The 17,178-nt window shown below is 40.3% G+C and overlaps 1 protein-coding gene across 1 annotated transcript; it reads right to left on the minus strand.

The window, feature by feature from the left end:
• Window positions 1-12,363: 12,363 nt before the first annotated feature.
• LOC141607688 (uncharacterized) lies at window positions 12,364-13,065 on the minus strand. Its single transcript, XM_074427043.1, has one exon. The coding sequence runs from the start codon at window positions 13,063-13,065 to the stop codon at window positions 12,364-12,366; it is 702 nt and encodes a 233-aa protein (XP_074283144.1).
• Between the last annotated feature and the right edge of the window lie 4,113 nt (window positions 13,066-17,178).

Here is a 17,178-nt window from a genome sequence, read left to right on the forward strand (position 1 = left end):
TAAACAAAATTATATAGGATTTAGAAATAACCTTCGGTCCTAGCAAATACGGCCTAAGAACAATATCAAAGTAGATATTCGCCTATCGGTTGCACCCAAGACGATATGAGATATGCCCTTTGATTATGCTAGAATCGATCAAAAAATTAACTAAATAATTTTAGGTTTTTTGTGTTTTTTTCTGATGAGAGGGAGGCAAGAATGGCTTAGGAAAAATTAGGTTAGAAAATCCTCTCCCCACTCCCCTATAAACCGTGTATAGGAATGGATTAGGGTAGGATTTTTTTTTTCTCGGCCCTTATCCGAAAATAAGATGATAATTTTCTTCTTATTTTCGGTTATTCCAAAAATGTATAAAATGTGTAAATTGTCATCTAGTGAGGATCGAACCCATGACCTCTTGGTTTGAGTACCCTCACTATTACCACTATGACACATTCATCTTGTAGATATTAAATATAACCGATTACATTTAATTACAAATTAACAGATTAATTCATCCAGGCTAACATTACATACATTTAATTAAATATAACTTATTATATTCAATTTACGAATTGACAGTTAATTCGTCTCAACTAATATTATTTAATCTTCATTAAATAATTGTCTCATCAACACATTGACTAACTGTTTAGTCATATAAGGCATCAATGTGATTATATTTCTATAACCACATCTCTCAAACACATCCTATAGGTGTGACCTTTAGGGACCAGTTGATCACCGCCATCTGTATGATAATAACGTCAAACTTTCTAGCAAACCAACCGTTATTAGGTAATCGTTAATCAACTGATTAAAATACGAAGTATACCCTTGTGAACTTGTAAGAGATTTACAAATGTTATCACACTAATTTGTGGAGGACACAAGCTCCAACAATATTTCACCGGAAGCGTGTCCTTCTATATATACAAATGCAAATGATATAAACATGCACTCTTGACGTTGGCTAGTTATTCGTATATGCTTGCATGTGTTTTATGGTTTATTGGTTGTCTAGCTAATGAGTAATGTCAATAAGGAATTATATGGGTTAGATATATGTGTCAAAACGTAAGTAAGTACATAACATGTGTAGTGTTTTGGTGGTGAACTTCGGGGACGAAGTTCCTTTTAGAGGGGAAGAGTAATGTCGCAAAATAAAAAGGCCGATATGGTAATTATTTTGTTGTTTGTTTATAAGGTTTTCTATCACTTTGGTTACGTTTCTTGTATGAAGTTGTAATTGTTTGCTTTGACTTGTTGAATAATTCGTGTACTGAAGTAAAAGTTGATAGTGTGCTTTAAAAGACGGTCACAAAGAGATAGTTATGATGTCATGTGTTGGAATAGAATCGAGTTGTTGAGTAACATGGTGGTATAGTCATGCGGCGTGTTGATATGAGACATGTTTCGTAATCTCGTAATCTCGTAATGTGTTGGTTAATCGTTGGTTGTGTCGGGTCGTGTTGTGAGGTTGGTATTTCAAGTGGTAGTTTGTAAGGGTCGATCGTTAGACAGTTGATGATGATAACATGGGGGGACGGCATTTCCGTGGAGTAGTGACCTAGGTCGGAAGAGTAGTGATGTCGTTTTGACCCGTGTCTTGTGCTTTGAGATGGGTGAGTGAACTTCGGGGACGAAGTTCCTTTTAAGGGGGGGAAGACTGTAATACCCGCCCTTTTAGAGACCCGTTGACCAGCGTTGACTGACCTTGGAGCGGTAATAGTCCCTAGAAGTGCGTACCAGAATTATCATGTGCCTTGAGTTAGGGGTGGTACCCGATAGAGTAGAGGCTACTCGATCGAGTAGCTTAGATACTCTATCGAGTAGGGGCCACTCGATCGAGTAGGTGGGCCACTCGATCGAGTAACGGGTTTTCAGCGAGGGTTTATAATCGCGTTTTGTTAAATCCGCAAATCATTTCCGCCTCATTTATTCATATCCTTAGGTCGCCTCCTTCCCTTCCTTTCACCATATAACCTCCATGGAAGCCTTTGAAGGTCCTTGTGCCTTAGGAGAGCATAGCTTGAGTCGGGTAGCGGTCCTTTGCCAGGTTTCCCCTTGTAGGTATGTCGTCATCATCATCCGTATCCTTGTCTTTGCAGTTAGGGTTTGCTTGGTAGTGATATATGGTTGTGTTATATATATAGGTGTTGCTTGGTTGCTGGATGTTGCGTGTGTGGACATGGAATGGTTGCAGTTGCTTAAAGGTAGGTTCGCCTACTCAGTTTCTGTGGATGGTCTAGTGTGTCGATTGTTGTGTCGTGGTTGTTGTGTTGCATTGTGTTTGCGTGGCAGCGTACATGCGGTAGTCGGTTGGTGTATTCAGTTTGTTGGTTGTTGTTGTATTGCAGCTGTTTGTGATTGTTTGTCTCTGGTTCTCGAGGGGCGCCCTCGGCTGAGTGGAGTCACTTGCGGGAGTGACTTCACGCCCTAGTTTCGCCCTCCGTGGAACCCGCCACGGGAGGGGATGTGCACATTAATGGGACAGGGTTATCGCTCGGTATGATGAGCGGGGATTTGATGGGTACAGCTACGGTCCCCCACCGGCAGGGCTGGTCCAGTGGACAGTCGGTGACAGAGATTGATTGGAGTGGGTGTGATTGTGTGTGTGACCGATTGTGCTGTGTTGTGTTGATAGATGTTGTTGGTTTTGTCATGTCTTATCTCGATCGACCTTGTGTGGTTGTCTTGTTGTTTTATGTGTCCGCCGTGATCCCTTATGGTGAGCGATCGGTCTTAGCAGTCTTGATGTCGTTGATAGCTGGAGTCCTGGCGGGGATGAGTCTTCACGAGTTCTGATAGGGATAGTGTGTAGCTGACGAGTTGTATCTTTATGTTGTTAAGTTGGTTGTAACATTTGTAATATAATTATAATCGTTCTTTTATCGACTTTTGATGATTACTTACCTCGGGCAACCGAGATGGTAACGCCCTTATATGCTAAGGAAGGCCTAGTTAAGGCTCCTCAGAATATGGGGGTGTTACATTTAGTAACAATGGCATAAGGAGAATCAGATTCATAGGTTATGGACATATAATTATTTAATCAGTATAATTGTCTATTTGATCAATTTAAGTCGATAATCTTATGTTTCTCGATCCAAGTAGTGTATGATGATAAATTTTAGAACAAACGATACGATAAAGTGAGTGACTTGGGTTGCAAACCAAGTCACCAATATCCAAAATACAACCATTGTTTAAAGGAAACAAACAATTTTCCAAGTCGAACGAGGAAATCAAAATAGTTCTAAAATTTCAAAATATAATAAGAAAATAAAGACAAAGTAAGTCCTAGTTTCCATAGATCTAGTACCATGAGAGGCTACATATAGCATCCCTCAAGATCTTCTAGGCTTGCTTTTCTTTGCCCTTGTCCTTGCTAAGATGCCCTAATTACAATAAAAAGGGTAATCATCACAACTTGTATCAAAATACCAAAGTTGAGATCGAAACATAAAAGATAGGGATAGTTATTTACCTACTGGAACAATCTTTTCAACTTTGATATCGCCAAGGTACTTTGGACAATTCCTCTTCCAATGCCCAACACCATTACAATAGTGGCATTTGTCCCCGGACGGGGTACCCTTCTTGGGCTTAGAGGAGCTAGCTTCGAAAGCCTTTCCTTTGTTCTTGTAGGGAGTTTGCTTCTTTCCCTTATTTCCACCTTTCTTAAAATTCCCTTTGCTCTTATGATTAATGTTGACCACATCCTTGGTGGTGCTAACACTTAGCCCCATGTCCCTCTCGGCTTGCACAAGCATTTTATGCAATTCATCAAGGGAAACATTCAAATTTTGCATATTAAAATTCACCATGAATTGAATATATGCCTTAACCTTGTTTAAGGAATGAAGAATTCGGTCAATGACGAGTTCCTCGGGAATCTCTACCTTTTGCAATTTTAGAGTCTCAACATGCTCCATCAACTTGAGCACATGAGGGCTAACTTTTTTGCCTTCCTTAATGTTGAGATCAAAGAATGCGGATGCCGCTTTTTATTGAATGATCCTCGGAGGTTGTGAAAATATGCTCACAAGCTTCGTATAGATCTCATAGGTGGTGCTAATCTTTATAGCACTCCTTTGGAGTTCGGCCTCCATAGAGAAGATCAACACATTTTTGATCGCGGCCGACTCCTTTTGGTAAGTCTCATAGGCTTACCTAGCGGCAGGGGTAGTCCTATCGTTAGGTGCGGCGGGAGAGGCCTCGGTAAGGTAACGAATCTTGTTGTCATCCTCCGCGGCCAAGCGAAGTTGAGCGTCCCAATCGGCGAAGTTGTACCCATTCTTTTCTAATTTACAACGATCCATGAAGGATCGGAGCCATGAAACATTGGTGAGAGTGTTTGAGCTAGTGGTTGCGGATGAAATTGGAGTTGCCATTGCAATTGAGAAAAAAATTTCGACTACAAAATAGGAAGTGAAGGAATTAATAAACATCTATCGTTTTAATAATACTTGTAAATATTTTAAACACGTTTTAAGCATTTATATAGTGACCTCTACCCAACTATTATAAATGATCCCGAGAACCAAATTTATATCAATTCGGGCACGGTGAGCCGATTCATCCCTTATCAACATAACTCGGTGGATTAACTCTTTAATCGATTATACTTCTAGAACTCTCGTTCGATAAAATTACTTTAATATTTATCTTTAGCCCAGAACACATGCGACTACGGTCACGAATACTTCCGTTGAGCTCAATCCAAATTTCGATGTAATAATTATTTACTACCCACTTACCCAACGTAACAAGTTTAGCACCCCGGTGAGCCGAGCCTACTTCCTTATGAAATTGGGGTTCATGGTTCTACTATTTGGTAAGGCTAATTCTCAATTATTATTTAGTGAGATGTCTTGTCAATTTATTATCTATCACGTTTTAAGTGAACTAAAGCGGTGAACTACGATAATTATAATTGACACGGTCGATGACTCAATATTAAATGCATGTGTTGTTATGTCGATTTGGCAATGCATGCAACATATTAAAATAAATGCAAAGCAATAATAATAAATTCCTAGCATTGCCTTCCTAAAATAGAAAATCAAATAATCTATTAAAAATTCGGAAACCAACTCCTTTAGTCCCTTGAATCTTCAAATGGCACGCCTCCCAAGAATACCGTCTTTGTCGGAACACCTTTCCGAATGGCACCGTCTTGAAGAAAATCCGTAATTACAAATAATAATAAAAGTACATAGCTATTCCTATTATATATTTGTAAAATGATAAACTAGTAAAAATTAAAGTAATACGAGATCACATTAAATTACAACCAAATCAATATTCCTTTTCATTACGGGTAATATCGATTAAAACTAAGGCCATACTAAGATAAAATTATATAATTCAAAATTATATAAATAAAAAGACATTCAACAATTGAAATATGCAGCATTATAATATATGTCTATCATGCCAAATTATGTGCCAAATTGCCCTATTTAACTTACATCGTTTATATAACCCGGTTTTATGGAAATGCGTGATAATAACTTATTAAAATCACAAATCAATACTTAAATCAAATTTAAGCTCAAGTTAATTATCCTAACATACTTAGGTCTCAAAAATTAGTCATCACTCAATTTTTGACAATAATTCAACTTGATATAATTCTATGCTCATTTTGACCTTAAAATCATAACTATTATGAATTAAATCCAAATTAAATTACAATAATTTCAAATTTCAAATTTCAAATTTTTGAACATTCTGGAATATTTACATGACACTCATAATATCAAAAATCATGGCTAAAATTTTCGTATTTTATTTCGAGAAAATATAGTTGCAATTTATCGGTTTTATCAAATAAAACATCTTAAGTATTCAAAACATAATCTAATCAATTTTACAACTTTATATCTGATAAGTGGGATATAAATGCAACCTAAAATAATTTTCTCATGCCATGTAATTCGTTTTAGTAATTTATGCTAAAATAGTCACTATTTATGTCATTTTTACACTAAAAATTAATAAATTATGCTAAATGAATCAAGTTCATTTCAAATTTTACTCACAGTGAGTAAAACATGCATGTGACAACATATTAAAATTTCATTGCATATTTCGAAGTTTAACTATATTTAACCATTTTACCTCTATTTAATTCATTTTTATCTCTTAAAAATCATAAATCATGAAATATTAATCACATTAATATGAAATTTTATATAAAATACATAAAATATTCATGTGAGGTCATACTAAAAAATCACGGCCATTAATAAAGTTTAACTATTTTTAGTAAATAAAAGTTCATTTTACTCATAAAAATGTAATTATTTCACTAAAAATCATTAAAATGTGCAATAAAATACCATAAATCATAAAAATAACCTAAAAAATTTTTAGGACCAGAATATATAACATTCATCATGATTTCGTGATTCAATCTAATTAATCACAAATTTTTAGTTTTAATTAAGTTACTAATAACTTGAAAACACTATAAATCGATTATGCATGCAACATTTTATGCTCTGATACCAATTGTTAGGTTCAAATACCTATTATTAGACTCTTCTAATAGTGAACTAATTGTGGACCATGGAAAAACGCTCCACTCAAATGCTTTTTCAAAACATTTTTAATTTTAAAAGAGTCGCCACTAAATTTTTAAATGGAATTTAGAAACCAATTTTAGAGATTTGAATTCGTGTGACTTTACATGTTAGGAAGTTAATTTAATTTCATTAAAACAACACCCAACCCCGCCCGTTGCAATAACGGTCTCTACTAGGTGAAAGATGGCTATTTCGGAAAGATATCACATGCGTATGCAACCATTGAATTTAAATCCTATCATGCGAATTTCATTCTAAGTCGTTTAAAATGCATTTAACTTCGTCGAAGTGGTTTAGCATGTGAGGTTCATTGATTAAACTAGAAAAACACATCCAAAGAGAGGGATAGGAAGGCTTACGCTTAGCATAAGATGTATTAACAAACATTAGTGGTTAGCTCATACATACAACATAAATTATAAATAAAGTAAATTAAAATCTAAAACATAAACTAATTAAACTAAGGATTAATCAAACAAAATCAAACAAGGAAGCAAATTAAAACACAAAACCTGGACAAACCCGTGCACTGCACGGATCTGAAATTTTCGAAATATGTCAGAATTGACCCGTGCACTGCGCGGGTTTTGAATTAATACATTGCTAATTACAAAATAAATACTAAATCAATGCAATAAATTACAAAAATCCAGCTAAATTAAAATTACAAATTATAGGTCTGGAAAATCATTAAAAATCAATTTTTATATGGTTAAAAATAAATACACATAAATTAAATAAACTCGATTTATTAAATTGCCCTATTCCAACACGAGGATATGTAAATGAGACGGGGTGTACGACCGACCGATGTGGCGGATTTCTTTCCCATCTCAAGTCAACGCGGGTGCCGGAATGGTACTTTAACTCATACTCAAACTATTCTAGTTTCGATATTAGTTAGACGATGTTAGACAATGGTTAGTAAATAAATAATAAAAAAACGAAATAAAAAGGAGAGAAAGGAGTTTTAATGCACCCTCAACCTACATGTATCGTTGACACCGTCTTGGGTCGTAATCGATCGTAGATTTTATCTCGAGGGGCCGTCGTCGACGAAGACAATTGAAATTGAATTTTGAAATCCCGAAACAAACACGTTCAAAAGGCAGACTTGAGCAGCGATTTTCAATCGCTCACCACGACTTCGTTTCTCAACGATTTTTCAAACCGAAAGATGTTTTGGAAACTAGAAAGACTGAATTTTGTGAATATGAAAACAAACTAGAAGTTTTAATAGGATTTATGCACGAGAATCAAGGCCAAAGACCACGACAGAAACTCAAAAACACGATTTGTGTCCCTGTTTTCGAGCGGCTGTCACGGCTTTAGTTTAGGGTTTTTTTGGACGATTGATGGTTGTTATTTGCAGTATGTTGTGGGGAGAACTTAGTGGAATGAATGTATGGTGAAGGGGGGTATTTATAAGGAGTTTCGAAGGGTAGAAGTAGGGCAACAAGCAGTCGGGCCTGTTTCGCATAACTGCTGTCCATCAGCTATTCGTGGGGTTTTTTAGGTTTTGTATGGGGGTTTTCTTGGTGTTTAAGCTAAGGTAATATGGGTAAGATACTAGGGTATGGTGTAGGGTTAATGGGCACGGGTTTGGTAGCTGTTTGGAGCGGGTTTTGGGCTCGAGATTGAGCACGCAAAACAGGGGGGCTGCTTGTGTTGCGGGCTGTTTGTGGAGTATTTGGGACGGGAATTGGATGGGTTTTGTGGTGTTCTAGGTGTTGGGTTTTTGTGAGTAATGTAGAGCACGGGTTGGTGGTGATGGGTTGCGGGTTTGGACCAAGTTTGAGTCGGTTTAGAAGGGCTTTCGATGGGCTATACAAACACGGGTAAAGGAAGGAATTGGGCTGTGTTGGGGGGTGTTTAGGACGAGATTTGGGTGTGGATATGGGGGTTAGAACTGGGGTTGAATGGGTAGAGGCCTAGGTTGGTCAGTGTACTCGAGATTCGTGCCAACTCGTAAAGAAAACGGGCTCAAAAACCGAGCTAAAATCGAGCTCCAAAACGCGCGGTTGAAACGAGTTTTAAATTTTCAAATTCGATTTTTCAAATCAATTAACACATTAAAATAAATGATTTTTCAAGTCAAAAAATATACTTTATTTTCAATAAAATAAATTTAAGAAAATAAATTCAAATTAAAATAATAAAATGAATTCACTTAAAAAAGCTTTAATTTAAATATCATTTAAATTAATAAAATACTCCGTCGACAACGCTCATTCCACATCGTAAAACGAACCCAAATAATGACAATGACAACTAATAAATACATGCGTCCTATCATCATCGGGTGTTTGTCGGGTTTTCTATAAATTCCAATATCGACAGATATGCGTATCTCTGAGCCCCACTTTGACTGAGGCTTGGACAAGGCGAAAGTCAAAGTATACCCCAGGTCCCTCTCGACCTGAGGATTCTGCGGGTCGTTTATAGTCCATTAGACTTGCGTATGTAAGCTCGCCTGCCATAAGAAGAGATCATACCTGAAACTTCGTCGGGGATCAACTCTTGCTTTTGTTGCGTCGAATTATCATCGTTGGTCATCGACCCATAAATTGCATATATGGTGGGTTGAGCCTTATCCTCAGGCGCCTACGTATCCGTTTCTGACGGAATCAAACCCGCGTCGTAGTTCGGCTCGATGGCCTGTAGCTTTCTGCTGCTTCGGCTCGGATGCCAATATCCCATTGTTCATGTGAGTAAAGACAAAACTTGCGCTTTGCTTATCAATTTCGCTGTTCTGCTAGGGAGAACGATTCACTGAAACTGACGTTTCTGTTGGGGAAATGTCATTTCCATAGCATTCTGCTGTCGATCTTTGTTAGGAGGATGTCATCCTGTCTGTTTTGTGGTGGTCTCTGGAGCCGACGGCGGCAGAGCCCCCAGTTGGAGCATATTCTGCAAATTTAATCATAATATATAGCACGCGATTCACGTAGCGACATTTCGATACTTGAAATGGTCATCGACCGAATTTTGATGGGTCTCTGGAGCCGACGGCGATAGAGCCCCCAGTTGAAAGAAAAGGAAAATGAGTTATCGACCCGCAGACATGAACATTGCTTAGAAAAGGTGGGTCATTGACCCGAACTTTGAATATCTCGAAAATGATTGGCCTCTTCGAGGCGAGAATTTATTTCGATTTTTCGGATCCAAATGATTTTTCGAATCAACACATAATTTTATTTTCAATAAAATTAATTGCGAAAAATTATTTCAAATTTCTGGAGTTAAATGATTTTTCAAATCAAAACACAATTTTATTTTCAATAAAATTAATCGCAGAAGTTTATTTCAAATTTCTGGAGTGAAAGCGATGGGTAGACACGACCTTTTGACGAAAAGACTCAGACTTTCTGACCCGTAACCAATGTGGGCGTAACCCAATAAAATCCGTAAGTGTGTACGGGATGTTAATTCAACATGGGACGCGCAGGGGATGAAATTGTAAATTACTCACTTCGGTGTACGAACTATGACAAATTCCGCAAGAGAAATGAGCGAACAAAACCCGGGACGGATGGGGCCCACTTGGCGCGCCACACGGGCCCTACACGGCCGAAATAGAGGAGGTATGGGACTTGCTTTCTTATTTCAAAAAGCTACCAAACTTCCTAAAGCTAGTAGGCTTCCAAGTTTCCAAATTTCCTAGAAGATTTAGGTTTCCAAAACCTAAAGGAATTATACTTCCAAAATTCTTCATCTCTTTTCATATATAAGGAAGGGCTAAGGGTTGAGATTTCCCACAATTTCTCAAACAGAAATCTCTCTGCTTAAAAGAATATCTTTCTTAGAAAAAAAAACTAGTCATGAATTCCTTGTTTGGGACCATGAAGGGATGGGCGACAGAATTTAGGGGTTTAGAAATCCAAAATCTGAATGCGGCGGGAATTCAACAAATTATTTTCCTGAGGCAAGTCATGATTCAACCCGCATTTCTTAAAGAGTACCTGAGAGTGTGGGATCCCAAGCATCATGTCTTTGCTTTTCCGGAGGGAGAAATCTGTCCCCTTCCTGAAGAATTTACCGTCTTAGGAGGATGGAGGACCACGCAAGAGCCTGTGGTTCCCGACTTTGTGTCCAACTGGACCCAAAAATACCGCGAATATCTAAACTTGTCGCGTGATGAAGCCCGTACCATCGTCGATGGTGGAAAGGTGGACCTGCTTGCGCTAGTGCATAAATTCCGGCGTGCGAATGACCCAGACATACCGATCATTTATCGGCGTCGCGCCTTTGGCCTCATTCTATTGCATCTTTATTGTTTCGAGGGGGCGATAGAAATTCCATCTTATCGCGGCCAAGCTAGACTAATCCGAGTCGTGGAGCAAATAGAGAATGGTGCTAATCCTGCATGGATTATACTAGCTGAGACTATCAAAAGCTTGGATGCACAAAAAGCCAATCCGGATGCTGTATTCATGGGATCAACCCGTCTACTGCAAGTTTGTCTTTCTTTTCTTTTTTCCTCTTTTTCTCTTTTTTCGTCTCTTTTTTTTTCTTTTTTTTTCCGTCTTTTTTCTTTTTTTTCCCCCTTTTTTTTTCGTTTTTTTTTTCTTTTGTTTTTTTTTTTGTTTTTTTTTTTGTTTTTTTTACCTGCCTTTTTCTGACTGTCTAACAGGTATGGCTCAGCGAGCGTCTTGGTTTGATTGATTCGCCGTTGAAACCAGAAGATTATCATGTCAGAAGTCTCACTAATCGGCGACGGCGCTACAATTCTGAGCAAGGATCCGATTAATGGCGAAATATGCTCATTAGCGGAACAGGGTCTCACATTCGCTGGTCCTTACCATGGCTTCATTTGAGCTCACTTACCGGGCTCGCAGATACTGATCATACACGGTATGTCACTTTGTTGGGCTTGGATCACCCTGTCTATTTTTACCCGGACCGAGTGCTTCGCCAATTCGGTCGTCAACAAATTGTCCCTGTGACGGAGGCTTCGCGAGGTCCTGCTTTTGTTATTTCTCAGGGTAGATGTCATACTTGGCTCTATGCGTGGCACCGAAGGACCGTGTGGCGCATTCCCGAGCCACGCGAGTCTACTTGGGTTTCCCCTTCATATCTCAAATGGACTACAGAACCGGGCCTTAAAGCAAGGAAGAAACTACAGAAAGATGATGCCATTGATCGGGAGAAGCATGACAGTGGGTTAAAAAATCCACAATTCTTTACTGGGACGATTCCGGGCCCGACTGAAACCGAGACTAGGCCTGACGAGAACCCTAGGGCTAAACCTGGTGCTCCTAGCGTGTGGGACCGACTGGGTATTACAAGTGGTGACGTTCCGACACTTGCAGAGAGACTTGGCCCTCGACCAAGCGTAAAAGAGAGATTGGGCCCGCGAGAAAACATCGTGGTCCCCCCGAAGAAACGGGCAAGAATGATGATGGGTGAGACATCGTCTCGTAGTGACGGGACACGTGACCCAACTAAAGATAGGTGGTAGTTATGGCTCTATTATTTTGTATTACTATTATGCTTTTATTTGCTTTCCTGTTAGTTTGATTTGTAATGGGCGTCGCCCGGATTTATCAAAATAAAAGACACGTATTATTTATTAGAAATCCTCAGTTTCTGCATTGAATATTTCATTTTTATTGTGGTTGTGCCCTTTTCAAGGGTTGCCTACGTATCTGCTTTTCAACAGAATCAAACTGAGGTCGTAGTTCTCTCATAAAACATTTCAGGCAGTGGCAACAAATGCCAAACTTAAAACTTATTCAAATACATCACAATTCAAGTGTTATTTCATAACTTTGAGAGTGAGGTCTTAAGGATAGTACTTCTTCAACTGATCCAGATTCGTTGGATTCGAGAAATCATTTCCATCCAAATCACAAACGTACGCGCCTCCTGTGAGTATCTTCTTCACGAGATAAGGACCGGCCCAATTAGGCTTAAACTTCCCTCTTGGATCGACTGGTAATAGAGCCCTTACTGATTTGAGAACTAAATCGCCTTCATTAATTCCCCTGGGCTTCACCTTCTTGTTAAAAGCCCGCTCTATCCTTTTCTGATAGAGCTGAACATGATAAACCGCATTCAAAAGACGCTCATCAAGTAACACCAACGAATCATATCTGGCTTGGACCCAATCCGCTTCCGGGACCTGGATTTCGAGCAAGATGCGCAGGGAGGGTACTTCCAGTTCGACTGGTTGTACTGCTTCCATCCCGTAAACTAGATAGTACGGGGTTGCCCCTGTGGCTGTTCTGATGGATGTTCTATATCCCCACAACGCGAAGGGTATCTTCTCCGGCCACTCCTTGTAATTGTCAGACATCTTTCTCAATATAGTAGCCACCATTTTGTTAGCGGCCTCCACTACTCCATTTGTCCGAGGTCGATATGAGGATGACTTATGATGCTTGATTCTATACTTTTCAAGTATAACGGCTGTCTCAGCTTGAAAGTGAGTTCCATGATCACTGATGAACTCGTGCGGCACTCCGTACCGACGAGATGATGTCATTTCGAATAAACTTGGCTACTTGCTTCGCATTTAGCACTTTGTAAGACTTGGCCTCTACCCACTTGGTAAAGTAATCAATAGCGACTAGGATATAACAATGCCCTCCTGTTCCAGAAGGGTTTACTTTTCCGATGATGTCGATTCCCCAGGTTGAGAAAGGCCAAGGTGACGTCATGGTGTATAGCATAAAAGGTGGTACATGTTGAATATTCGCAAATATTTGGCAATTGTGACAATGCCGGACATATCTACGACAATCTGTTTCCATTGTTGTCCAATAGTATCCTAACCTCATGATCTTCCGAACTAGCATGTGGGAGTTCATATGCGGCCCACATTCCCCGTCGTGGACTTCTTCCATGACCTTTTCTGACGTTGTCTTGTCGACGCATCGCAACAGGACACCCTGTGCTGTGTTCTTATACAATTGTCCATCGTTAATTTTAACGAATTGGGCGGATAACATTCGCAATGCACGCTTTCCACGTGTATCGAGGTCTGCAGGGTATTCTCCTGCTTCTTTGAATCTCACAATGGATGCATACCAAGGTTCGGCTTTTCTTTCCTCTCCATCATCGACATCATTTATATAAGCTGGTGAAGACCTTCGTTCGACACACAATGGCATGCTATCTATATGATCAGGGATGTTTATCAACGCCGCCGCTTGATATGCGTCGTGAACTCGATTTTCCTCCCTTGGGAGGTACACGTATCGCACCTCTTCGAAGAGTTTTTCTAGCTCTTCTATCTTAGCCTGGTAGGGTGCCAGTCGCTACTTTTGATCTTCCATGACCCCGTCACTTGATTGATGACCAAGGAGGAATCCCCGTGTCTTCAACTTCATGACTCCTAACTTGTTAGCGCTCTGCAAACCAAGTAGGCATGCTTCGTATTCCGCGGCGTTATTTGTGACGGCGAAGTCCAATTTGATCGAAACTGGTACGTGCTCTCCTCTCGGTGAAATGATAAGGACACCTATTCCGCATCCCATGTTATTCGAACCCCATCGAAATATAGATCCCATGCATCATCTTCGACATGGACAATATCCTCATCTGGGAACGACCAAGTGTCAATAATGTCAGTTTCTTCGACTGGATTATCGGCCAGGAAATCGGCAACGACCTTTCCTTTTATCGCTTTCAGCGGCACATATTTGAGATTGAATTCCGATAGCATGAGGGTCCATCTTGACATTCTGTCGTTTAGCACCGGCTTTTCAAACAAGTACTTGATGGGGTCCATTCTGGAATATATACTCACACTGTAGCTGAGCATATAGTGACGTAGCTTCTTCGTTGCCCAGACTAAAGCTAGGCATGTCTTTTCTAATGCTGTATACTTTGATTCATTCTCCAAGAACTTTTTACTAAGGTAGTAAATTGCTCTTTCTTCTTTGTCAACGTTTTGTGCCAAAGATTGCTCCCATCGCGGTATCTCAGAATCGTTAAATACGGTGATAGAGGCAAGCCGCTACAAAGTGGGATCGAGAACTGCGGAAGATAACACTTCCTTTATCTTATCAAACGCGGCTTGGCATTGGTCATCCCACATAATATGCTCCCCAACTTTCAATTTCTTAAAAATTGGTTCGCAGATCATAGTTAATTTTGAGACGAAATGGCTTATGTATTGCACTCGGCCTAAGAAACCTCGAATTTCTTTCTCGGTTTTAGGATGGGGCATTTCCATGATGGCTTTAATCTTTGATGGGTCGATTTCGATGCCACGGTGGCTAACGATATGACCCAAAAGCTTGCCAGAGGTGACCCTAAACGCGCACTTCTGTGGGTTTAATCTCATATTATACTTTCTCAACCTCTCGAAGAATTTTCGTAATGCCATCAAATGGTTATTACGTTCCTTCGATTTTACGATCATGTCATCGACGTAGACCTCTACTTCCTTATGAATCATATCATGCAACAACGTCGTTGCTGTTCTCTGGTAAGTCGCACCTGCATTTATTAATCCAAACGGCATCACTGTGTACCAATAAGTGCCCCATGGTGTTGTGAACGCAGTCTTGTGCATATCTTCCTCGGCCATTTTTATCTGGTTGTAACCGGCGTACCCATCCATAAAGGATAATAATGCATGGTTAGCGGTATTGTCAACCAAGATGTCAATGTGAGGTAACGGAAAGTCGTCCTTTGGACTAGCCTTATTTAGATCACGAAAATCAACACAGACCCAAACCTTTCCGTCTTTCTTTGGGACCGGCACCACATTAGCTATCCAATCTGAGTATTCCGATACTTTGATGAACCCGGCCTTGAACTGTTTATAAATCTCTTCTTTGACTTTCAAAGACCACTTGGTACGCATTCTACGTGGCTTCTGCTTTACTGGTTTGAACCCTGGCTTGATCGGAATCTTGTGCTCTGCAATTTCCCTATCAATACCCGGCATATCTTTGTAGGACCAAGCAAATACATCTTTGAATTCATTCAACAATTCAACAAACCCCTTCTTTTCTCATGGGATCTAAGGTTGTTCCTATCTTAAGCTCCCGAGGCTCTAAGGTAGTCCCCACATTAACAACTTTGGTATCTTCGATTACGAGCTTCTTTGGTCGTATTCTTCCAACCCTTTTACTAATCGGGAGACGGTTCCACCTCCTCCTCTTCTTCTTCCACCTGTCTATCCTCGACCTCATTCTCAACGTTATTAAAACAATCAATTGAATCGCAATATAAATGAGACAAGTCGTAAGCAAACGATTCATCTTATTATTGATTTGAAATCTAGCAAAAATTGCGTTAACATTTGGGCCAACCGATCGAGGTCGGTGGCGAGATAGGAGCGATGTCGGACAGGCCCGGAATACCAAAGCACTAGGGGAGGTACGGAAAAGGAAAGATCAGGGAAGGGGTATCTTCGACACCTAAAACCCTAGACTTAGCCTTAGGACTTATGTCAGACTCAGACTCGGACTCAGACTCAGACTCAGAATCGTCATCAGGCTTGAACATTTGCCCTTCTCCAGTGGTCATCTTGAAAAGCGAACCCTTGTTGTCGGTCCATTTCATGGTTTTCCGCCATCCGGATGTATTCCTCTCGAGGATCTACATCGATGTGATGAGGGTAGATGGATCGAAACGATCGCTCCTTACGATCATGTTTACCAAGACTTCGTTTGGTATTTCCGGCTTCTTTTCCTCTCCAAAGAGGAGACCCATAGCTTTCTCATCTTCGATCGGAACAGACTCCTTCTTTATTGTAGCTACTGCCATAATGTCTTCGGGAATATAGAAACAATCACGGAATACTTCAATTCCGGGGACCAGCTTGTTGGCCTTTGAGTTAAACAGTGGTTCGGGGAAGTCTAAACTCGGCATTTCCTCCCCGGCTTTCACAAAGTGGCCGTTTAGAGTTAGCATGTACGGCCCCATCTTGATGTCTCGGTCTTCGATCGAGACTCTCTTTCTCAGGGAGTCTTCTTCAGTTGGCTCATACCCAAGCCCGTATCTTGTCCCCTTAGGCACTGGCGACTTCAATTGAAATGCGTTTTCCCTTCGGGGGTACATGGAGTACCCGAAGTACTTTCCGGTCTTGAAGATTGTTTTACAAACACGGCTTCCCGTATATAAGTCCATATTCGGTGCCTCGAAAGTGGACTCAATTGTGTTTACTACCTCGAAACCACAAGACTCCAAGGCGGTATTATCAGTTTGCACTTCGGAAGTAACATCTCCTCCCGTCACAATTATAGGAGTAGCATCGATGGTCACTACCTCTCCCTTGAGAGGGATTTTAATCTTGCGATGGAGGGTAGAAGACACGGCTCCAGCTGTGTGAATCCATGGTCTCCCGAGCAAAATGTTGAAAGATGAGGCAACATCTATCACTTGGAAATTGACCTTGCGCTCCACCTTTCCCACATTCACGCTTAAAGTGGCGAGTCCGGACACTCGACGCACTGTGCCATCGAAAGCCCGAACCGTTTGCGTAGTGGGTGAGAAGTCGCTTTTCTCGAGTCCCAAAATGAAAGCGGTCCGTAGTGGGAGAACATTAACTGCAGACCCGTCGTCGACAAGGGTCATTGGGAGTCACTTATGACGGCATTCTACCGTGGTGTACATAGCGAGACAATGTTGTGGCCCAAAT

The sequence above is a fragment of the Silene latifolia genome, chromosome 10, assembly GCF_048544455.1.
Source record: "Silene latifolia isolate original U9 population chromosome 10, ASM4854445v1, whole genome shotgun sequence".
NCBI classification, from domain to species: Eukaryota; Viridiplantae; Streptophyta; class Magnoliopsida; order Caryophyllales; family Caryophyllaceae; genus Silene; species Silene latifolia.